Raw genomic sequence first — 25,928 nt, 5'->3', positions numbered from 1 at the left:
TGCTTTTATACAAAAATATAAAGGTCTCTTACAGAAATCTTGGATTTATCTCTTAAGTAACATACTAGAATTTCAAGCTGTTTTACTAATCCTACTAGGAATGGAAAGCATGTGTTCTATCCCAATGATAGTGTTGAAACAGCCTTCCGACTCAAATTTGCTTCCTGTTAATGCTACCATCATTTTAAAGCCTAGTTTAAAATTATATGCAGCTTTTGTATGTGTGTATGTTTGATGGTATTACTGTATTATACACATTTAATGTTTAATATATTATATTATTCATTGTCCTGACATCCTAGGAAGAACGTAGATAGCCAGTTTGGTTTAGTGGTTAATGCACCAGGTTAGAAGCCAGGAGACTGAGAGTTCTAGTCCCGCCTTAAGTCTGAAAGCTGGCAGAGTGACTTTGGACCAGTCATTCTGTCAGCCCACAACAGCAGGCTCAGGTGACAAAATCCTAAAAAGAAGGAATGTTTTAAAAAAAGACATTGTTTTTTAATATTAATAATAACAACAGCTTTGTCAAATACCAGAGAGGCTCTAACATTCCTTATCCATTTTGCAAAAAGACACCTACCGTGTTTCCTCGAAAATAAAACAGGGTCTTTTTTTTTGACCCACAAAATATGGCTTGGGCCTTATTATCAGGGGAGTGCTTATTGTTTTGGGGTTGCCAGGTGGCTGCTCTCTTGCGAGCGGGTTCCTAAAGAACCGAGCACAGCCTCAGGGGTGAAGGGTTGTGTTGCACTGTTGCAGCAGCGCAATACAGCAGCCATGAAGCGACCACGCTCACAAGTAGTCACCCGGCAAACCCCTTTCCAGCCAGGCACACTGCCATTCACTGTCCTAGGGGCATTCTGCGGCAAACAGGCATTCACACAGCTTGGCGATACCCCTAGGTCAGCTGGAAAGGGGGTTTGCCAGGTTGCTGCTCGTGAGCCATTTCATGGCTGCTGTGTTGTGCTGCTGCGATAGCGCAACACAGCTGTTCATCCCTGAGGCTGTGCCCGACTCTTTGGGAGCCTGCTCGCTAGAGAGCAGCTGCCCGGCAATCCCACTCTCCAGCTGGGCACAGCGCCGCTACCAACCTAGCAGTATCCCGAAGGCGCCAAGCAACGTGATCACTTTCCCCCCTCCCCGTTCCCCACTCTGCCTGGCCAGAGGGGGGGTTGTCCAGCAGGCTTATTTGCGGGGAAGGACTTATATTTTTGCCCACCAGAAAAATGTGGCATGGCCTTATTATCAGAACATGTCATATTTTCAGGGAAACATGATATGTTTATCTGTTGATATTCACCCTGTGTAATTTTTAAAATATCTCATTGAAATCAGTTGTAAAACAGGTTTTATTTATTTATTTAGTCTCTATGTAAGGTCAGTGACAATATAAATGTGACAAATAATTTATTTAGTTTAATTTGTAGTTTTTTTGACCCACAAAAAAACAGAGTCATTAGTGTGACTCTGGGCAATCACAATTAAAGCAATAGAAATGGTAAAATATAAATGCAACAGCATGCAACTATCCTAAAATCACAAAGTTTAATAAAATATAATCATAATCAAGTGGTGAACGTAAATCATACACCCTTTTAATATAGCTATTGCCAAGGCTCACCACTACTGCCAGACCCCCAGGTGTAAAGCAAAGGAAATACATTAACCCCTCTGGAGATAAAACAAGAGTGAATAATCTGTAGGCCATGTACAGCCCCAAAATACAGTCCTAGTTTTCTCAAGGTTATGATGCTGACTGTTGTCACAATCTTTTGCTAATTTGCAGCAGCAAATGAAGTTTTTGTTCCATTCTGTATTGAAAGCCAGCTGGGTGACTTTGAGCACCTCTCTCTCAGCCCAACCCACCTCTCAGGGTTGTTGTTGGGAAGAAAAGAAGAGGAGGAAGTTGTGTTGGATATGTTCATCATCTTGAGTTATTTGTAAAAATAATAAAACTAAGAGAGGGGGGGGGAAATGAATGAATGAAAGATTAAAGAAAGATATTTATTCTACATAAACTAGAAAGAAGTACAAACAAGTGCTTTAAAGCAAGGGAATATGTTTTATTGTGCTGCATCAGTTTATGCTACTATAAATGGTTAAAGATATCATTGTTTAATGTTCTGGATTCTTTTTTCAGAAGAAATAAATACATTGTTGTTTTTATAAGACATGATAATCTCTTTATTAAGCAAGCATTTTTAAAAGGCAGTTTCTATCAAAGATGCAAAAACAAGCATCTGAAATAATGTGTCCTTTTATTTCATCAGTTAGATTGATGACTTCCTTCTCTCCTGGATGTACAAATACACACCCTTGAATTAGCTATGTCTGGAATGTAGATTTTCCATCAAGCTACAACTTACTTCCTCCATGGCTAAACAGAATGCCAACAGCTTCTTAAGCAGTTCAAGCAGAGGTTTACTATCTTGAAGAAATCGTACTGGAATAACTAGATTTAGAATGAACTCAGTTGCAAAATAGAGACCTTTTGTACCTTGACTTCTTTTCAGAAGAAATCAACACAGACATGAGAGTTTAACAAAATATTAGATCCTTTTGATAGTACTGTGTGTGTTTCTACAGACATGTATTTTGTAGAAATTATATTATATCTTTTTCAGCCCTTGATCTTAGATGATATTGAACTTGATTCTAAAATTTACATTATGTAAAAATTATAACTGTTTTCCTCAAAGGTATTAGTATAGTGAGTTTTAAAGTATCAAACAAAAATCATGTATAATGTTGGGATTATGGATGCCAAACAAATGATCTCTTATATTTATGCCAATTATTTATTTGCTGAATAAATCTAACATTTAATAAATAACAAAAGGTGTCTTATATAGGTATCCTCTTGACAACAAACTTACATTTATTATGGTTGCAGCATCTCGGGTCACGCAATCCCCTTCTGCAACCTTCTGACAAGCAAAGTCAAAGGGGAAACGGTGTTCCTAATTTAAGTGATCACTTAACAAATGTGGCAAGAAAAGTCCTAAAATGGGGGGAAATCCATGTAACGAATTTCTCATTTAGCAAAATAAATTTGGGGCTCCATTGTGGTTGTAAGTCGAGGACTACCTGTACAAAGTAAATACAATAATCCATCTGTACAATATGCACTTTCTGACAGTGATTCTTTAGTATTATTATTTGTTATTTATTACATTTATTGGCCTATCTTAACACAGGGCGACTCTGGGCGACTTACAATAATAAAAAACTATACTATAAAAATGCAACTTCATCAACCACCTCCAATGTAAAGTTCCTCCATGGAAGCTCCGAGCAAATGGCAGAGCCAAGTCTTTAAGCTCTTTTGGAAGGTCAGAAAGGTTGGAGCCAAGGACAAGATGTTCCAAAGGGCAGGAGTGACAGCAAAGAAGACTCTTCTCCTGGATTCCAGCAGTCAAAGCACCCAGGCCATAGGGCCCGTAGCACGGCTCCTCCGCCAGCACAGGTGGGATGGGCCCATCTCATTGGGATGAGATGGGCCCTCAAGTAACTTGGACTCATGCCATGAAGGGCTTTAAAGATGATTACCAATTGCACCCAGAAGCAAACTAGCAGCCAATGCAGCTTGCAGCGCAGTGGTGTTACATGACTACTCTTGGATCCTCAAAAGTACCCATACTGTCATACTCTGCACCAGCTGTAGCTCTTCAAGGGTGGCCCCATGAACAGCGTATTACAATAGTCCAAATGCAAGATGACTAGGGCACGAACGACTGAGCACAGGAATTCTTGATCAGGAAAAGCCGCAACTGGCACACAACCCAACATTGTGCAAGGGGTCACCTAGTTGCAACTGCCACCTCCTCTTTGAGCAGGAGTTGTGAGTCCAAGAGAACCCCCTCCCAAGAGGACCTAAAGATGTCAAACTCCCCATCCAGACCTAAAGATGTCAAAGTCCCAAATCTTGAGACCCCGTGGACCCAAAGCCATTTGGTCTTGCCAGGTTTCAGTCAAAGCCTGTTGTCCCCATCCAGGCCCTCAAAGCTTCCAAGCAGTGCGAGAAGGCAGGAACAGCATCACTTGGGTCATGAAGATGCTTTTTACTATAGAAAAGTTTGTAGAAATTGGTTTTTCACATATTTCCACTTTCTATACAGCTCAAAAACCTGTTTCCATGTTGTTTCAAAGGAGTCTCTTACTGTTATTGAAATTTTTCAGAGAAAAGAAGAGTGAGGAAAGTTAAAATCACTTCTACCCTTCTCCAGTAGGATATTTCCCATTAGCAAAGAATATGTGGACAGCTCATAACTCTAATACAGATTATTAAATCCTTATGAATATAAGTAGGCCTTAATTCACCTAAAACAATGCAAATTGTCACTACTGTGTTTTTTAAGAGTTACCCAAATACTCATGTTCTCTTCCCCACATCTAAGATATGAGATGCACTTATAATAACTGAAAACATTCCTGAAAAACTAGGAAAAAGAAAAGCAGAAACAAAATACATATTCATACAGGTAGGACAGGGTAAAGATTTTTTTTTCTTCCTAGTGTTTTCCCACAAGTGCAAGGTCTGCCTTTTCCCCCTCTGGATCAACCAAGTGTTGATCCATTGGTTGCAACTGGAACTGACCAACCAGCTTGTCACCTGAGACCGGCTTTAGGTGGCTGAGAAAGAGTACCTCGCCCCAAATCATCCTGCCTTATTCGTAAGAGCCAGCCTATGATGTCAGATCGGTGACAAGCTGGCCAGTCAATTCTTGCTGTAACCAATGGACCAACATTCAGTTGATGTTTTCCCAAAAACTGGTCCCTGAACTTGCTTGAAAATACTAGAGGAAAAATAAATCATTACAGCCAATCCTTGTATGAATGTTTATTTTGTTTCTGCTTTTATTCTTCCTTTTAAAATGAATACTAATTTTATATTATTTTAATGTATTGTTCATATTATTGTATGTTAACTGTTCAAATTTAAATATCTTTGAGCTTTCTATTTATTTGGGGAAAGAACCTTAAAAAAAGATAAAGTTCCCTTTGTCTTCTGTTCACTAAATGGACATGACTATGTTGTTATGACAGAACCACCAGCTGAAGGGGAAGGGCCTCTCTAGAGGGACTAAAGAGACATTCCAATTTAGAGTCTGTTCAGGAGAGGAAACGTCTGAGGTCAAACCCTCAGATCTATATCTGTTCTTTCCTAAGAGAAGACAGACAGTTTGGCAGATTCTTATAATATAGAGATCAACAATAAAATATATAATTGTGCCTATCCACTAGTAGTTCTAGTTGCTTGGACCTGATAGTTGTTTTCTTCACAACGTAAGGAAAGTTCAACGGATTTTTGCAATTTTTTCAACTTTCCAGTCGCATGAAACAGGATTTCCTAGTGGCCTGACACACCTTAGCTTTTTTGGGATAACAAAGGCTGACTAGATGCTGTCATTTGCAATAATAAAGGTGTTTTTTTTAAAAAAAATGAAAATTATATATGACTTACCAAATCAATGCAAGTACTGTAGGCTATTTCCACCAGACATTTCTATTGTCTCTTACACCTCCAAAAGAGCTGTTCTGAAAAATCAGGGGCTGAACAGAACAAGCTCTATACATCATAAAATACACTCAGAAAAGAGTACAAGTAAACCTCGACTTACAACAGTCACTTAATGACCTTTGAAAGGTAAACCAGGCTCAAAGCAAGCTACTTATACCTTGTACTCAAAGTTGTAACTACCACACTCCACCCCTGTGATCACATGGTTACATTTCCACATGTGTTTGGCAACCGGACCAATAATAACCAGTTGCAGCATCCCAGTTAATTGCGTTTTTCAACATTTTTTGCCATTTTCTGGCAAGAAGTGTCAAACCATTTGATAAACTCAATTAGGACTTATGATCACATAACTTGCTTAATAACACTGTGTCTCACTTTGCAACCAGCAAAGACAGTTGTAAAATTGAGTCTTATCATATGGTGACTCAATTTACAATCACAATGTCTAATGACCAAGATTCCAAACTCAATTGTGGTTGTAAATTGAGGACTATCTGCATCAGCAATTCTCACTTGCCTAAATGACATTCCTTTTGTTCACGAACATGGTTCTTTGAATCCAAATAAAAAAGTAGATTCATACTGTTCCACAAAAAATATTGTATTTATAAAGATCTGCCATTTTGTATACTGTTCCTACAGGTTTTCTAGCGCTTCATGCTAACTAAATACTTCTCTTTTCCAACCAACACTGTATAAAAGATGCATACATTCTTTTGCAGATATATTCCCATTCTTAAGTAGTGACAATATTTGTCACACTTCATTTAACCAACCATTAATTTGACATGGGTTATGTTTCTTTAATCATATGCATTATCATTCTCATCCACAAAATAGCATTTATAACATTTGCTATTCATACAGCAGAAAGACTTTTGCAGTTACAATTTAGAATAGCAGAAGTTTGAATTAAGAGAGTAGTAAAGATTACAGGTCGTTCTTGACATATGACTAGTTGTTTGCAACTGTTCCAAGTTATGAAAGACTCCACCAAAGGTACTTATGACCTGGTTCCAAAGTTCTGATAGTCGCCCCACATGACTGCATTTTAGGCACTGGGCAACCAGCCCACATTTACAGTCATTTGCTTAACAACAGCGTTCACTTAATAACCATGGCATTTGCTTAATAACTATGGTGATTTATTTAATGATCACAAAAAAGCTGTGAAATTGGGTTGATCACATGATTTACCTGCTTTATGACTGCTAGGTCGTACAACCATAATTCGCTAAATCTATCACTATTGAAAGTTGAGGTTGTATCTTCAACAAGTATCAATGAAAAATGTATTAAATAAGATGATGAATGCAATTCAATGGTGATAATATGTTACGAGTATATGTCAAAAGGAAGTTATACTAATTTGATGAGTAGTCACCAAAAGATGATGTGTTATTCACAAAGAAGATGCTCACATTTTTTTCTTCTATTTTAAGTTGCAATGTTACAATTCCATTTATCATTTTCAAATACTGCTATGAAATTTCTTCAAGTTCTGTTTAATTATAGAAACCAAGACAATAATTCCCTGTCTGCACATATAATCAAGGGTTAAATCTTAGGTTCAGATAAAAGTCTCTAATTTTTAAGAACAGCAGCCAGACCCACCTGATTTGCTAAACCATTTATTTGAACTGGATTAATTATGTCAAATAGCAGCATTGTATCAAATAGAAATTGCGGTTAAGGTTATTTCTCTTTTGTTTGGGTGTGTGTGTGTATGTGACATGCCAGCAAAGTGAAATTAGGCATTTTCTGAATTGTTGACATACTGAACCCGAAAGTTTAACCATCACTGTAATAAGTAAATAATTAAAGGCTTTTTAGGTCTAATTCTCAATTAGAACCTAAATCACAGTAAGTGCAATAGGACAGGATTGGATGATTGATGTGAGCAGAAAATGGTAGAAGCAGAAGGACCTGAACATCCAGAATTTTCTAAGCAAACACCCAATGCTACACCCTTCTACATCCCACAAACTCTACCTCTTTCAGAAGCAAAAAGTTAAAAAAATAGCAAATTCTAAAACAGTCATACAATAAAATATTGAAATACCCTGTTCCCCAAACATGAAGTTAGATTGAGTACTATATAATCTCAAAACCATACTTCATAATTTCCTCTGCAACTTGCCTCTTAGGCCATTTTTTTTTCTATGAGGGGAAAAATGACCATAACACACGTTTTTAGGATTTCTAAATCTCCAAATTATTAGCAAATTTTAGTCTCTCTCAGAAGAATCTTGCTTTAATTCAAATTTTTAGTGAATCTATTCTAATTGGCTGTCGGTATAGGATCTTACCAAATTCAATCTACAAATAATCAAGTTTATAGAATATTACAGTTGCAATTCTATATAATTACATTTAAATATCCTTCCTCCTTATGTCATCCATATTATGGCCTTTCTGTTTCATCTATTGGTGCTAGCCATCCACAGAAACATTTCAGAGAAAACTATCTTGGAAGATCTGATTTTTCAAACAGTGGTGTCCATAGGAAGAGGAGGATAAATAAAAATTGCAAAGATGGCAGACAGAGGATTGTAATGCAAACTGTTCCTCTTTGAAACTGCAGTGAAATGTTAAAACGTGTACAAAACAGGCAGAGCTTGCTGCACCCAACATTTTGCTGATTTTGACATACACATATCCCAAGGATGCCACTCTTTTCAAATATCCCAACTAGTTACTAAATTTGTTTCCTTGGACATCATGATTATAGATCATCATGTCACCAATACTCTTTAATACTGAAAATATGCAAGCAAAATCTAGAGCTTGTGTGTATGAGATATTCACAGCTTTCATTACATGGATACAAACCACCATGTGGTTGTAAGTAATTATTTCCAGTAATTAGAAACTGGGATTCCCTATGGTTTTCTGGAAGCATACTTTGTTGGAGAAGGCAGCTTTGCTACTAGCTGTGTGAAAGACTTTGATCAAATGCCTCAACAGAATTATGACAACTAACGATTGATGAACCCCCCTCCAGTTCTGATTCCAAAATATAATCATATTTCACTGCAATTGGAAGATTATATATATATATATATATATATATATATATATATATATATATATATATATATATATATATATATATATATATATATATATATATATATATATATATCCTTTGTTGAAATTGATACACCCATACACACATTCAATATATGTACCCTTAAACATACTTTTTTATTTTTGCATTACTTCCCCTCCCCTTTGCTGTTGCTGTTTTTTCTATCCTTCTATTTTCAGTTTTATAAAATAAGGGCAAAAATATCCTTCTTTAATATAGATCTCAACAGGGAGTAGAGACAGCAATTTTAATTTTGTATTCAAACACATAGTAACCAAACCCCAGTTCACCAAGGGATTCTAAAGTCTTTGAAATGAGGCAGATATTCTATACATTAGAAAAATGAAATATAAGCAACAAAATTATGTCAACAGAAGACCACCAATACAAATACTTGCTTACTGATCCCTACATTTTTCAACATTTCATTTAAATTATGGAGTCCCTGCCATCAGAGGACATTTACTTGTTATTATAAACAACATTCCATAAAAATAATCAACTTTTATAACCATTTAAAATGCACTTTCACTCAAAATAACAATTGTTAAATTATTAAAACTTAGCATACTTAAAGTAAGCATATTATGCAACATTTCATTATCTTAAAACTACAGGAGATACTGTATGCTTGCTGAACACACAAAATGTTTGACTGGTTTGAAATATTCACTTTGTAAAATAGGGTTTTCAGGAAGCAAAACATCACCCACAAGTGTTATCTGTCCCTCTCTAGTGGCTACAGCTAATCACTGCAATTTGCAGAACATATTTGGAGCATCCAAAATGACAAAGATTATGAGAAACTTATTTATGAGAAACGAGCAAGAAAACTGGGGAAAGGTATTATTGGATAGTAAACAAAATTAAATGGAAGAGAGCCATCACTTGAAAGTAGTAACATAGTCAAGTAATACCTTCCTACTGTTTGTCAGGCCATAACAATTATTCAGCAAACCAAAACAAAGAAACAGGAAACAAAATACGGAGTTTTGTGTCAGTACATCAGTTAGCAGATACACCAGTCAATTGTCTTGTACACTCAACCCTAAGGGAAAACCAGATTCTGTTTCTGCTTTTTTTCATGCCTTCTCAGATGTAGCTTTATGAGATGTCTACAATTTATGAGATGCCAACTTAAAGGAAGCCTGATGCCCACACCAGCAATTTTTAATGCTGAAATAAGCCATTCTTTTTCTTTAACTATTTTCTTTAAATAATTTATGGGCTTTATTTTAGGTGACCATATTACATTGAGATATATGCTTTTATATAATTGTACTATATTCTTTTTTAGTACTTATTAACATATTGCATTATTTTTAATATTTTAAGAAACTTACATTTGCCTTTGTCAGCAGGCAAATTAGAAATGAAACACAGTAAACTAAGTTATTTATAGCATTATACACAGTGATCTGAAAGCTAACTTGGGTGTCTCTAAAAATGAATGGACTTTTGGCTAGCTAAGAACCCTTCAGTGTTTATAAAAACATAGTGATATCCTCTTCCAAAGAGGGATAGGAAGTGGGATTCAAAAGCAGAGAAAGTGGAGTTTCTTCATTCCTGAGCATTACTTGAACTGGGAATGTTCAAAACACCACTAAGAGCCATTAAGAAATAAATTTTATTTGACTGGGCTTAGGAATTCATGCACAGTGCCTCAAACAGCCATGAAAGAACTGGAACCAGTATACAGTTGGCAGGGAACATATAGGTAGGCATGTGAGGGACCTTCACTGTGAAGTTGGTAATATAGACATCACTGTTAGATTATTGTTAATTGAGTGTAAAATAATGATCTAATCTTGAAAACAGCAAAGCATGAAAATTTTATTTATTTTGAAAGGGCTGGTTATCATTTCCTTTTAAAGTTTGCACTTGCAACCATATTTTAAAAAGTAGATGACAAAGATTTTAACAGGACATTTGGGCATAAAGAATTTGTTAACAGAGGCAATAGACTGATCACACTCTTGGTTATTTATAGTGAAATAGGAAAAGAAGCTCTTTATTGAAAGTGATTGGCGAATTTTAAAAAAGGATCCAGGTGAATCTAGGAAAGCTATCCTAAGTGCTTGTTCTTTTTAAATAGAATAGAATAGAACCACAGAGTTGGAGGTCTTCTAGTCCAACCCCCTGCTTAGGCAGGAAACCCTACACTACTTCAGAAAAATGGTTATCCAACATCTTCTTAAAAACTTCCAGTGCTGGAGCATTCCCAACTTCTGGAGGCAAATTGTTCCACTTATTAATTGTTCTAACTGTCAGGAAATTTATTCTTAGTTCTAAGTTGCTTTTCTCCTTGATTAGTTTCCGCCCATTGCTTCTTGTTCTACTCGGGTGCTTTCGAGAATAGTTTGATTCCCTCTTCTTTGTGGCAACCCCTGAGATATTGGAACACTGATACCATGTCTCCCCTAGTCCTTCTTTCTATTAAACTAGACATACCCAGTTCCTGCAACCGTTCTTCATATGTTTTAGTCTCCAGTCCCCTAATCATCTTTGTTGCTCTTCTCTGCACTTTCTAGAGCAGTGATGGCGAACCTTTTTCCACTTGGATGCCAAAAGCACGTGTGCACTATCGTGCATGCGCATGTGGCCACACTCATAATTTAATTCCCCCGCGCATGTACGCAGAGCTTTTTTGGAGCTTGGGGAGGCCGAAAACGGTCTCCCTTCCCCCACAAGGCCCTCCAGAGGCTGGAAATGGCCTCTTTCCCAACTTCTGGTGGACCCAGTGGGCCCGTTTTTTTCCCTCCCCAGGCTCCAGAGGCTTTCCTGGAGCCTGGGGAGAGCGAAAACAGCCTCCCCCAACCCACTTCCTCCGGAGGCTGAAAATGCCCTTCCAAAGCATGTACTTACCTGGTATCGCATGGAGACTCCTGGGAAGCCAAGGGCAGTGTGAGTGGGCCAGGAACTGAGCTAGGGAAATGGCTTGCGTGCCCGCTGATATGACTCTAGGTGCCACCTGTGGCATGCATGCCATAGGTTTGCCATCACGGTTCTAGAATCTCAACATCTATGGCGACCAAAACTGGATGCAGTACAATAGTTGATCAATTTAACAGAACAGCATCTTCAGATTTCAAGAAACAGCAGCGCATCTTCAGACTTCTCTATCAATTTATTAAAATTGGATTTTAGAATATATTTCATTATATACTTAGATTTTCAAATGGTTTTTGACAAAACTCCTTACCAAAAGCACCTAACCTATTAATATTCATAGGAGAAGATAGATTTTCATACCAGTTAAAACACAAGAAGCATAGATCTACAACTAATAAATACTGGTATATATGGTAATGTTTGAGATATTAAATAATTTAGGTTATTTAAAAATTACTAAATTACTATATGGCAAATGAAATATGTTAAGCAAGTTGTACTCTGAGCCAGAAATTCCACCTTCTTAAAACCAACTTGTACTATAATTGGTACACTATTAATGTCTGGGAGATGGGCTTGGAGACCAGATATTACCACAAGAGCCAGTGGGATATCAAAATTGCTGGAGTTTTAATGATTAAGTGAAAGGTGAGGGATTTAATGACCAAACCGGTGTCCACATTTTTCCCATACTTTGAGGAGAACTTTCTGTGTATGACATTAAGAGTCTTGTACAACACAGAAAGTATTCCTTTGATTTAAAATGATGTAGAGCAATATACCATAATTCATCAATAGATCAAGTAGGATCACATGAAGAATGGTTACAGGAACTGGCATGGCTAGTCTAATGACGAGAAGGACCGGGGGAGACATGATAGCAGTGTTCCAATATTTGAGGGGGCTGGTATTTTCCAAGGCACCCGAAGGCCAGACAGGGAATAATGGATGAAAACTGATCAAAGAGCAATTCAATCCAGAAATAATGAGAAATCTTCTGACAATGAGAACAATCAGAGAGAATCCATACACAAACATATATTAAAGACTAAAAGGCCCACTAGATGCAGAGGAACAATTGTATTAAATGCCAAACTGAGGTGGAACCATTATAGGCCTGAAGTAACAGAGCTCAAGTCCTAGCCGCATTTTCCCTCCCTCCCGCTTATGCCAAAAAGAATGAAGACAGGGCTATTTTCTAATATTCTTTTGTTTTCCCAGCTTTAAATCATATTTTGCTAAGAGTAATATTCTTTCTCCAAGATAATTTCTGTAGGTGAGCTTCTAGAAAATTAGTGAGGTCCCACAAGAATAGAAGAGCGCAAATATACCTAAATTTTAAAAAAGAAAGGAGGAGGATAAGGAAATTTACAGATTTGCAGCTCCTCCATACTGGGCAATTTTTTTTGAGCGTATAGTGAACTTTTATCTATGAACTTTTACGTAAGAAGGCAAGAATTAAGAAGAGCCACCACCATGGGTCTGTCACAAATATGTCAAGTCACCTAAGTAACATAACCTTTATCTCTTCCTTTGAGAGAGAATTGCAATTTTAATAGATTTGAGAATGCCATTGACATTGATAGCAAAATATGCTAACTAAACAATAAAGAAGAAAGAAGTGGAGGGGAAAGAAGAGAGTCCACACTTATCTGGTCAAGAACTGCTAGAGCTTCTTTGACTACATCCACTGGGCAATAGACTGAATTGAAAAACTGGCTAGAGCAAGCACCAGAGGGTATGGCCAAAGAAATTCAATTCAATCCTTGGGCAGAAGGCAGAATTTAACCCATGCTTGGACTCTCCAAGCAGCGCTCAGGAGAATGCATTGACATACTGGAGAATATTTTAACCTCAGCAAAGCATTCAACAAAATATTTTATGTCTTAATAAAATTAATTAAAATTAACAAAATGATAAAATATAAGCTAGGTGATAAATCTATTAGATGGCTTCAAAACTGACTGAACATTCACATCCAGAAAATAATGACATATGGCTCTACAACAGATTACAGAGTAGCACTGAATGAAGTGTCCTAGAGAGTGCATTTTTATTAATGACTTGGATTGAGAATATGATTATCGAATGTGCAGATGACATAAAAATTGGAGAAGTAGCTAATTCTTCAAAATAAAAAGCAAAGATTTAAAAATATATACACAAGTTCATACAAAAACAACCACAGTGAAATTTAAGGTATGAAATGTAAAGTTCTGCATCTGGGGAGAAAAGCAGGAGTCATCATTAGAGGTCCTTGATTCATGACTCATTCTTTAACTGAAAAGCACTTCTAGCTGTTGTAAAATGTCACACATACATCGTGATCACATGCCATAATTTGCAAAGTTTTTTCCAGTTTCCAGCAAAAAATACCCATTTAGGGAAATAGATTAGGACTTACAACTTACAAGTCTATGATTCACTTAACGACCACTGTAAAAATGATTGTTAAAGGGGGTTGATCATGTGGGTGCCTCAATGTACAACTGACACAGTTTACAACCAAACTTCTGGTCCTATTGTGACCATAAGTTGAAGGCTACCAGACAGTATAAGAGGAATTTGCCTCAGCTGTAGTGGTAGCAATCATGAAAAGAATCAGAAACTGAACTTGCCCCAATAATATGATGCTAAAAAGACAAATTCTGTTTTGAATACATTAACAGGAACTTGAACCACTCAATACTACTTCTGTTAGGCCTCATTTGGGATATTGTGTCCAGTTTTCTACAGGCCTTCTCTCAGCATTCTTACCTGACAGAAATACTCAACATTAACACCAAAACAATCTATAAATGAAATGTGGCCCCTTTAGAAAAATCTTTCTTTCCAACTCTCATATGGAATAAACCTTTTCTACAGTGTGCATAATACATTCCTACCATTTCAACCTGTAATTGTTTTCAATTAAAAATCTAAACATCGTAATGTGTCCTTATATATACAAGTTTATTCTGCATTATATATTTGCTTGCGACTCAAAATAAAGATAGCATAAAGCAAGCTTATGTAAGTATTACTATACTTATATTAATATACTGATATTAATATCTTCAATTACTCTATCCCTAATGTAGAATTTGTCTTTTTCACAGCAGCCAGACATTGGATAAACATATTCCAGCCATCCTGCAGAAACCCAACATCCTTCCCTTGGACCATCAGAGTTAAATTCAAATCCCATCAACATCTATGTTAAGTTAGGACATTTTGTTTGAATAAATTCACTTAGACAACTTGTAAAATCTAAATCTCTTTATCACTTCTTTTAGCAGCACCTACTAAAGATTTGAAGAGTCACAAAAGGCTCTGGAAAAAAAATAGGAAAATGAAAATAATATACATTCATATACTTCCATTCACCAACTCCAGATTTGTTGATTAATTTTCATAACTTTCCATGAATATGTTCTGCTAGAAAGTGTTAAAATCAGCATAACTAGATCTTCTGAGCTTACCTAAAAGATTTCATCACTAAATAAAATTCTGCTAAGTAGTTCAATCAAAGTACTTAATTCATTCTGCCCATTTTCCTATCATGGGGTCTTTCATTTGAGCAATTAATATTACTCTGTTATCATAAAAGAAATATTTCATGATAATGAGTAATGAATGCAATATAATTTCAAGAATATCAAACATACTTTCTATGAGAGGGAATCCTGAAGTAACATTTTTACAACAGAGTTAATATAGAGATTCAACAGTCTTTTAAGTTCAATAGTCTTCATTTGATAGATGAATTCTTCAGCTGACATAATTATACCTGCCACCAACACAATTATTAGCTCTTTAAATATATAATGTTCTACCTAAATCAATGAAGTCCTGGCAGGTAGTCAATAATTCAAGTTAACATTCTAGAATTAAAAGGTAAAATCTATCAAATCTGCATACCTGTACAAATTACTCATTGAGTAAATCATAGTCCTAGTGTAAAAATTGTCAAGTACTTCTGATATGTACTTAGTTTATTAATAAATGATTTTTCTCCATAGTGAGGGAGGAGGAGTATCCAGAGTGGGTTGACCTTGTCCTCTCATGATTGGATGAGTCAGATAAGCTCTTTGGGCAACGCCCCCTGGCCAGCAGGACTTCCCAATATATTTGACTCATCCACTCAATGGAAAGGATGCACCACTCTGGACCTCCAGTAATTTACAAAGGATTAAGGAAAATAAACTTGGACCCGACGAATCCTGCCTCCCTACAACGCATACAGCCTCCTCCTGCAAGGACTGGACTGCCATAAGCCCCCTGGGGCAGCACGCTGCCCTGGCCACTGAGTGAGACGGAGTCACTCAGGGAGGACCCTTGCCGGGCAAGCAGGAGGACGGGGCACATGCCTCCTAGAGGCAGCCCTTGCCGCAGAGGCTTCTCAGGAGCAAAAGCGCTCCTCTGCTCCCCTCAGGGGTTGAGCCACGAGGGTTGTTAAAATGCCCTGGAAAGCCTGCGCTGGCAGCTACCACCAGTGGACAAAGTGAGAGCCGGAAAGGCTCAGAAAGAGTTGTGGGAGGCAGGGGGAGGCGAGAGCGGCAGCGGCAGCCGCATGGCAAGCCTGCAAAGGCAAAAGCCATTTCCATGTGCTCCAGCAAAGAGGAGCCTTTTGAATTTGGAGCCGGGGGCCATCTTGAAACCACGTGGTCCAAGATGGCGGCCCCCAGCAGCTCAGAGGAGGCCGGCAGAAGCCCAGCTCTCAGCCCTCCAGCAACACCACCACCGGAGGCTCTGAGGAGCCCTTAAAAAGGTGAGAAACCATCGCAGAGGCATTAGCCAAGGGTGGGGGAGGCAGCAAAGGGCCAAAAGGAGGCTTATCAAGGAGGTTAAAGAGGCAGGCGGTGGATCAATCCCCCCCTTCAAGCCTACCTCCTAGATGAATCACAGAGGCAGCTGCCACAAGGCTTGCAGGAAGAACCCCCCCCCAACCTGAGAACTCCTCCCCCCAGGGGAGGATCCCCTTCGGCTTGTCCTTCGATGTTTCAGCAATCTTGCCTAACGATGTATGCAAGCCCGTTTCTGTCTCTTTTCTGACTGCGAAGTAACAGGAGAAGGCTTCCCCCTTAAGAACACTCTCCTTTAAGTAAGAGAAAGAGAGGGGGGCAAGAGGGCTTAGTAGCACAAGCTGTGTTTTTTGTGGCTAATGCTTGCTTCCCCCTTAAGAACACTGTCCTTTAAGTAGGCGAGAAGGCCCTCAGAAGGAGGCTGACCAGCAAAAGCTGTGGTTTTTGTGGCTAATTCTTGAGGGCGGGGCTATGGTATTTGCCCCGCAGAGCCATTTGGGAAGAAGGGGGAGGAGAGGCACCACGTGGCCCAAGCCAGCAGCCCCCTGCAGCCTGGGAAAAACATAAGCAGAGGGGGGAGGAGTAATCAGCCCGGCTGCTAAAGGCTGCAGCCCCCAGGGAGGGACAGAAGAACCTCCAATCAGGTTAGAGATTACCCCTGAAGGCCTTCCAAGGGTTGGGGTGACTAGGCAAAGAGCAAAATGCAATACAAGACAATACTATGCAATACAATAGCACATCAGAGCCGACTGGCTCAGGCAGACCGAGGTGGACAATTTGGAGCAGAAGCTGCAGCCAGCAATCTTCGAGGAGCTGGCGGAGTGCTTCGAACGCCCGGAGGTCGACTTATTTGTCATGCCCCTCAATGCTCAGCTCCCAGGGTTCTTCTCCAGGTATCAGACACAGGGGGCAGAAGGGGTGGACGCTCTGCGAAGCCCCTGGCCCAGGGGTCGTCGGTATGCCTTTCCGCCCTTACCCCTGATCCCCAGGTTCATATGGAAAACCCTTCGAGAGGGGGCAGAAGGGGTTCTGTTGGCGCCTCACTGGCCCTGGAGGCCGTGGTTGCAGATCTCCAGTCGCTTTCACTGGAGAGGCCCTGGGGAATCCCCCAGGAGAGGATATCCCTCAACCAGGGGTCGCTGGAGCACCCGGACCCTCAATGGCTCCAGCTGACTGCTTGGCTCTTGAGCGGAGCATCCTAGGGAAAGTCCTCTTACCCCCCAGGGTGATGCAGACTATCTAGACTGCCCGCACACCTTCCACAGAGCATATCTATGGCTCCATGTGGCGGGCCTTTGCCTCATGGTATAACTCCCTAGGGTACAATCCTACCCAGGCCTCAGTGCCTCAGATTCTGGACTTCCTCCAGGCAGGCCGGGACAGAGGGTTAGCTTCTAACACGATTAGGAGACAGGTTTCAGCCATCTCGTCAGTTCTCCCGCGTGGCAGGAGCCAGAGCTTGACTCACCATCCTATGGTCAGGCAATTCCTCAAGGAGGGCTTCCAACCCCAAACCGCACACGGTGTTCAGGTACACTTCCTGGGCCTTACACAGGGTAGGGGTCGCTCCAACAGGCGCGCCATTTGAGCCTTTACGAACAGTTTCCCTTAAGTTCCTGACTATTATGGTGGCCTTTCTGGTTGCCATCTCCTCCCGCCAGGTGGATATACGAACTGCAAGCCCTGTCCACCAGGGAGGATCTCTGCGTCTTCCACCAAGACAGGGTGGGGTTACGACTGGATCCGTCCTTCATCCCCAGGGTGGACCCCTGCTTCCATCGAGCCCAGGAACTGATTTGCCCAACTTCTGTCCAGAACCTTCTCACCCGTTGGAGAAGTGGCACACTCTGGGCGTAAGGAGGGCTCTGTGGATTACCGCAGGAGAACCAGGCCAAACAGGAAATCCGAAGCTTTGTTTGTCTCCTTCCAACCAGGTCCTGGGTAATGAGCTGACTTCCACCACAATAGGCAGGTGGTTGCGAACCTGCGTTGCCACTGCATACCAATCGCAGGGCTTACAGACACCAATCATATCACGGCCCACTCCATGTGGAGCGCAGCCACATCCACGGCCTGGGCCACGCAGACATCCCTGGCCAAAATCTGCAGGGCAGCCAGGTGGGCCTTCCCCTCTCCCTTTTCTAGGAACTATAAACTGGACTCTTTTGCCTCGGCAGAAGCCTCTTTGGCCACAGGGCTTTGCAGGCGGTTCACAGGGCGGGGCCCATGGCTCCACTGGCATGAAGGGGGACATGGGGCCTCAGGGGTCTCCCTCCCTAGGGACGTGCAGGCTTTGGTACGTCCCACTCTGGATACTCCTCCCCCCTAACTATGGAGAAAGGGCGTTGGTACTTACCTGATAACGCCTCTTCTCATAGTGGGGCGAGGAGTATCCAGTCCCTCCCTGACTATGTTTGTGCGACTAAGTGTTATGTCCATTGTTTTATGAAGTTATATAAATATTGATGTCGAAGACGATAAAGCTAAGAACTGAATTAAGAGTCTGGAGTGAATGGTGCAACGAGTCGGATGGAGCTCTTCGTCAAATAATGGGGAAGTCCTGCTGGCCAGGAGGCATTGCCCAAAGAACTTATCTGACTCATCCAATCATGAGTGGACAAGGTCAACCCACTCTGGATACTCCTCCCCCCACTATGAGAATAGGCGTATCAGGTAAGTACCAACGCCCTTTTCCAAATTTGTGCCGAAGACTTGAAATTTTTTGATGCCCTAAATTTGCAAATCTCAATGAGTAAACATTTTCCCATACATTAAGAAATTAAACCAAATTAATGTAGTAATACGTAGACTGAATTATAAATGAGTATATAATTTAATTTTTAATCATGAATACAGAGTCCCCCTTAATATGAACAGTAATATAGAACTACATTTCTCAGCAACTGTTACCACAACCTAGTTAGGTAGATTATATGTTTTGAATACTAATGAAATGATCAACAGTATTACTAAATATTTATTCACCCTTGTGCAATGTAATGGTGGTATTAAGAAATCAGAAACATTCTCTTATCCCAACAATTTAATAAATAGATTTGAGCAATTATAAAAAGTATGTAACTCAGAACTTATATTATCTATGTGTGATGTACAATTATATATGAATAATTGCATCTTAAGTAGGTAACTCATAGAATTCCTAAGTAATTTTTACATTTAATTTTAAGTCTAGCACTCAAGGTTTTTCAAGCTTATTTTGTCCATAATCAAATATCCCATTAATTATAAAATAGTTTTATATTTTAATTTGTTAGAAAGGAATCTAAGGTACTCAAACATCTTGTACGATTGGAGAGGAAAACAAGCCTTTTTAAATAAATAAATATTCTATGAAGTCTAGAATACCTCTTATGAAAAATGTGACATGTTTTCTAACAATTACAAAACAAATCAATGTTCTTTATTACCCAGTTGTACAAGGACTGGACACATACTTCCCCTTTTAAATCATGAAATTTCCTGATCACCACTACTTCCACTTTAAAAACGATTCTGTTCATCGGATGGTTAGTTTGTTTTAGTTCAAATTTGAATTATTTGTTATTAATAAAAAATAATTAATAAAAATAATCCACTTCCTCAAAAAACTGTTGGCATCGCAATATTTGGAAAGTGTACTCAATCATAAAACAAGCATCTTGTATACAGAAGGTTACATATTAAATTCCTAGTATCTGTAACAATCCATAAATTATTTATAATAATTAGGTTGTAATAGTTTAGAATATTGCTTAGCCATTATAAATCTTTGAAGCAAGACTTTTCTAATTATTACCACCCTCTCTTCTCTTATATAATTTCTCTAGTCTCAATCAGCATTTGATCAGTCAAACTGAATTTTTTTTGATCCAACATAAGGAAAGTCGGCTCCATTACTTTGTAAGCATTTTAGTTTTGGTAGATTTATGTAAAATTCAAGGGTCACATGGAATTTTATGCTGAAACCTTAAACGATACTTAATATTCAAATACAATATTGTTTCATTTTAAAAAAGGCATAAAAACCAATCAAAACTGATAGAAATCAGATATTTTAAAGGAAGAACGCTGGCTGCAGTGTTTTAGTAAAGCAATGCAAAGGGTAACACAAAAGGTATTTTCAAAGCGAAGCACCCTCCTCAAAATATTAAAATAATGAGTTGGTCCTAACAGAAATGTTTTCTAAACATATGTGTGCACATAGAGAAAACTAGAAAAAGCTTACAAAACAATAGGATTTTCAGAGGATCTGGTTACTTTGTCTTAGGACATACTATATAGCCCTAGGAAAGGACAATATATCCTTTACCCCTCTTCTCCAATATCTGAAGTTTTTAAAAAAGTAGACAAGTTGATTGTGCTTGAGTTTGAGTAAAGACCCAACCTCTCTCTATCAACAAGGTATGTCCATAAGTCCAACATAAACCAATTCTGCCATACAAAGTCATGATTATCAGGCTACTTTCACTACTGTGAGATACATATTAAAAAAAAGTTCTGCTTCACTCTAGCGAAACGATGATGCATCATCTTTGTTCAATTACAATCTATACCTTGCTCTTTGTAAATGAACTAAATAACCAGATGGAAAAGAAAATGTGAGCAGCTGTTGAACAAAACGAAGATAGGTTCAAATAACCGAAACAAAATGTTCTAATACCTATTTGCCATATTTACAAAATATAACATGTAGTGAGAACTATACTTTTCCATAGGCTAAAATGACTGACAGTAAAATTGTTCCCAGAATAGAAAATAAACAAACATTCACCATAGTTTTATATTTTTCACACATTTCCCTCTCTCATTAAGCTACAAAACTATTAAAGATTAAATGTTTCAAAAATAGTCAGATGTTATGATGAAGCAGTAATTTACAAATCCTGTGCTTCCTGCTAAAATAGCAGCTATTTAACAAGCAGAGGTGAGCCTGAAATATTCCTGCATCATAGGTATATTCCTGTCAAGCTTAAAGAACAGCATATCTGTATACATACATATAAATATTCAAATTTACTAACACAATAGTAAATGCGTATTCAGATAGATTTTGTATAACCATTGTTTCATAATACTCAAAAGGGCTACAAAGCCTTACCTTTTAGCAGAGGCAGTGGAGTTAACTCAATAGGCTTGCCCTGAGACCGAAACTGGGAGGAGCTTTGCGACCTCTTCTGCCTAGCTTTTCTGACGGACTTCCGAGAAAATCCGTCTACTTTATCCACTGATGGAGGAGTGGTTGGTGCTGAGGACATATCCCTACTGAAAAAAACAGACATTATTTCTAAATAAATATGAAGGAAAAAATCCTAATCTGTCTATGTTTTATTCTCTCATTCAGATCACAGTATCAAGTAATAGTCAACTACTGTGTATAGTTTAGTGTAAACTTCCACAAACTGCACAACTTCCAGTTGTTTGAAATTTTATCACGAATTCTCCAGCCAATTTGGCCAATGCTGACAGCACAAGGTAACCTCAATATATTTGAGGAAGAGTATCTTTAATATACTGCGCATATATTTAAGCCCCAATCCAGTTCTGATTACCCTATCTTGAAAGCAACTGAGTAGATCTAGCCAACAACTTGAACGTTTCCATGTTGTCTGGCTTCACAAGTATTTCAGTTTCCTGTGCCATGAATTTATTTTATTACCATTGTATTCTCCTTCTTCTGAGATACTCTTCAAAATTTTCCTGCATCTATTACATTCATCTGCCCCTAACAGGCAGAGAAAACAAGTCTATAATATCTTAATAGTAATAGCACTTCGGTAATACACACACACACACACACACATATATATATATAAGTAATACATTTTTTCTACAATTATTATACTTTGCCAAAAGTATGTGTCTTTCAGACATCACAATTGAAAAATTCCACATTCAAGGACATCTATCCAATAACAGTTTATGCAAAAGTTAGACAGTTTATATATCTGCTATTATGCTACTTTTATCTTTGCTTCAAAGAAAATGGGGGGAAACGGTGGATGATACATAACTTAATTGTCTATTTAAACTTAAACCCTTTTCATCATTACATAGCCTTCCCATCAGATAATGATTTTCAATCAGAGATATGCTGTTGGAACCTAGAAGCTGTCTAGGTTAGCTATATGGATCAAGTCCCTGAACCCACCTTACCCATTACTTGTGCTCCCTGCACATCATGGACTGTCCCTCTCACAGCTAATTCAGATCTGGGGGGAACTTGTGGACCAGATTTCTACTTTTGCTTTTCACATCTTATCTCTATGAACATTATCAGTCAAGTAGCTACTTCCTTCCTAAACCTGGCATGTGGCCTCTGGTCACCTTTCTCAGTGAGCCAAACATACCACTCTGCATTGGTTAAGCAAAATGTAAAGAATAGCCTGTTAAGAGGAAACTATAAATGCAGAAGTAGCATTCCAATAAGCACAAGATTTCTTTTCAAACTCATAACTTCATAGCATTTCCATGCTATGATCCTTTTCTCACCTTGCATGTTTTAGGGGTTTTCTCCTCTACTATTTTCAGTCCATTCATGCCAAAGCATCTATTTATATAGCAAATACATGGAGGCTGAGGAGATTCTTAGAGTATCTTGGCATTCAGACAAGTTTAGCTCAACCTTGCTCATGTTATAAGAGAAAGACTTTGTGTGATACCACCTTATAATGAAGACAATAATGCTAAAGATGGAAAAGTAAATATAGTAAAAGACTGTCCAAATAAAAATAAAAATGTTTTATTATCTTTAAATATATAAAAAGGTCCTCCAAAGGAAAAAAGTGGTCTCTTGTTTATTTGATGGAGATGTAGATCTGAGAGAATATATTAAATATATAATATCAAGCTTTTAAAGCAAGGCTTATGCCCAAAACAGATTTTCAAGTGATACTAAGCATAATAGTAAAATTACATATTATTTTAAAAAACTCACTAAATCACTACAAGATTCATTTATTTCTTTAGTAAATTTAATTAGGTCAATAAGACCACACAATGAGACATCTACACAATCTTTTTAAGACAAAGGGTATTATTACCATGATGAAATACTTCTGAACACTAATTTGAATTTATCCCAACTAACTGGAAATTTAATATCTGGCATGACAATATAGCTATAAAATATAAGTGGGATAAACCACAATTTTGTACATAAGAGCTATTTTTCTACTACAAAGATCACATCAACTGATGCTCAGTGGGAAAAGCAGATTTATCAAAATAAATTGCTACTTGATATTATTATTCTAGTCTAAGTATACTTGGGGGCGAAGGTTTGTAGAACCTTTGGATTTAATGGCTGGAATTGTGCTGTCCATGTTACCAGTATTTGGTGGGGATTTCTGATTCCCAGTGGAAACAAAGTAATACTTTTGTTATTTGAAGAACATTTCTCAGTATGCATAAGGTGCTGGGTTCATGCAACTAAAAATACTGATAGCAATGTTACTCTTGCAGAAAGCCTACATATAAATTGTTTATATTATGTTAAAATTGATAACTATTATACTAATCAAGTATCACTATATTTTCATACTAGGCTATGCAACTTGGTGAAACAATGCAATGGTGATCATGAGAATCTTAGGTTCTGAATATATTAAGGATGGTTATATTTGCACTGCTCATAACTCTTAGACTACATTATCTCCATCCCTCCAGAAATATTTCCACAGGTCCACAAAAAGAGAACCACTCACCATATTAACTGACAAGTCCTCAAGCAGATCAGTTCAGCTGCAGGATCATTGTGTCAACAAGAAGCAACACTTCTCAGCTATAAATTTAGTAACAGTTCTTCTCTCCTGCTTTATAAATTATTAAACCTTACTCTGTTAGCCATCCTTAGCAATAGAGATAAACGAAATTGTGGAGGGTTTACCCCCCACCCCCCTTCATATCTTCTAAAATAGGACCTCATTCTTTAAAAATGGGAATAACAAATTATTCTTGAAACAACTGCCATTTATTAAGGTGAACCGCAGCATTTATCCCCACCACCGGCACCACCGAGACAGTGCAGAGATGAGAGAGATTATTTTTAAAGGTGATGGAAAGAGGATGATTACTATAAAGCAACTGATTTATCACAGACGTCAGAGATTGGGAGAAGGGAAAATTGGGAAACGAGGTTGGAAAATATATATATACCAAGGACATTAAAAGGGAAGGGACCCTTTGAAGACCTCAATCCCGATGTGCAATCGGCTGCTCGCTTATTGCCTATGCTGGATGACCCCCAAGAAGGAAGAGATCAAGTCTTAAAAGATCTCGCGTGCTGGCAGGGTTTGTTACAGGAAACCCTAAGCCGCTCTCCTTCCACCGGCTCCCTTTTCTCCGCCCCCTCTCTAATAATGTTCCCCCCATTTCTCCCCGTCGGCAGGCGGGTCTTTCGGCTTCCCCGGCCTGGTAAGCAAGTTACCTTGATCCCTCCTGGTAGAGAATCCGGAGACAAGAAAAGGAGAGAAAAGGACGAGGTCGATCCCGGGTTGAAGCGAAGGCGGCGAGCCTAGTCGGCGCGTGTCTCTCCCTCCCTCTCTCTTTCTGCGGTGCGCTCCCTGCCGCAGCAGCAGCAGCCGCAGCCTGGTAGGCCTCGTCGGCCTCCCCAGCGCAAAGCGACGTTAGCGGCGGAGTCAGGATCGGAGGCGGCGGTAGCAGCAACAGCAGCAGCTTCCACTCGGTCCCATGCAACGCTTCGGGCCGGTGCCTCTCCCGCCTTCCTCCTCCTCCTGACGAGCCGACCGCCGCTTGCCAGGCCTCCTCCTCCTCCTTCTTCTCCGCGGCTGCTTCTCTCACATTCCCGGCGAGTCGGCCTGGGGAAAGGAGGGGCGCCAAGCGAGCGCGGCCCGAGCTGCCTGCGGGGTGCGAGGAGGAGGAGGAGGAGGGGAGGAAGAAGAAGAAGGCGGCTCGGCGAAAGCTAACGAGAGGCGGCGTTCTGTTGGCGGCTGCGGCCTTCCTCTTCTGTTCCTGGGACTGCGGGCGTTTCTGCAGCTCTTGCTGGTTTCTATTGTCAGTCAGTCAGTCAGTCAGTCACTGAGCTCCGGCCATGGCCCGCTCACTCGCGCCCTCTCCCGCTCTCTCTCGCTCGCTCGCTCTCCGTGGAGCGCGCACCTTCGCTCGCTCGCGCTCACGCCGTCACCCAAACCAGCCGTTCACTCACAGCCCAACATGCTACCCTCACCGCTCCGCCTCGCGCACACGCCCACGGGCCAGGGGAGGAGGAGGAGGAGGCGGAGCCGTTAAGGCTGCGCGCGACGCTCCTGTCATTGAAGTACGACGCGCGGCCTCATTGGGCAAGAAAAATCACTCAAACAGGACTTCCTCGCGCCGCTCCCGCAGTTGTTGTTGGGTAGGCCCTCGGGGTGGTCGTGTTGACGGGGATATGGGGGGACGGGGGATGGGGGGACGGGAAGAGTCACGCCGAGAGGAGGAAGAGCTCCCTGTGGTAAAGTGTACAAGGCGATTAAAGGACGCTCGCTGCAAAACTTGAATGGCTCTCCGGCTGACGGACTTGCGAGGAAAGGTCCAGTTTTTCCCCTGGAATTGCCGTGGGAATCTCTTTACCCGGATGCGGAGGCACGAGAGGAGCTCCGGCAACAAGAGTTCCGCGCGCCGCCCGCCTCAGTGAATGGTC

General features: G+C 39.6%; 1 protein-coding gene and 1 long non-coding RNA gene across 5 annotated transcripts in view; one reads left to right on the top strand and one right to left on the bottom strand.

The window, feature by feature from the left end:
* Positions 1-25,312, bottom strand: part of PPP2R5E (protein phosphatase 2 regulatory subunit B'epsilon) — a 70,792-nt gene extending 45,480 nt beyond the window's left edge. For 2 of the 4 annotated variants that reach the window (XM_087727414.1, XM_087727425.1), the window contains exons 1-2: positions 24,717-25,312; positions 21,390-21,553 (exon numbers count right to left, since the gene is read on the bottom strand). In XM_087727414.1, coding sequence (XP_087583540.1) covers positions 21,390-21,546 — 157 coding nt within the window. In that variant the 5' untranslated portion in view covers positions 21,547-21,553; positions 24,717-25,312. The remainder of the gene's footprint in view (positions 1-21,389; positions 21,554-24,716) is intronic. The other 2 variants (XM_087727419.1, XM_087727432.1) reach the window with 2 other exon arrangements.
* Positions 25,313-25,692: 380 nt separating this feature from the next.
* Positions 25,693-25,928, top strand: part of LOC148049772 (uncharacterized) — a 61,534-nt gene continuing 61,298 nt past the window's right edge. Inside the window, exon 1 of the long non-coding RNA XR_015698304.1 lies at positions 25,693-25,925. This is a non-coding gene — a long non-coding RNA (uncharacterized LOC148049772). The remainder of the gene's footprint in view (positions 25,926-25,928) is intronic.

The sequence above is a fragment of the Thamnophis sirtalis genome, unplaced genomic scaffold (genome assembly GCF_051295495.1).
Source record: "Thamnophis sirtalis isolate CommonGarterSnake01/CBP01778 unplaced genomic scaffold, rThaSir2_p1.2 scaffold_1, whole genome shotgun sequence".
Classification (NCBI taxonomy): domain Eukaryota; kingdom Metazoa; phylum Chordata; class Lepidosauria; order Squamata; family Natricidae; genus Thamnophis; species Thamnophis sirtalis.
The sequence above is the reverse complement of the archived record's forward strand: the minus strand, read 5'-3'. Positions and strand labels throughout refer to the sequence as shown.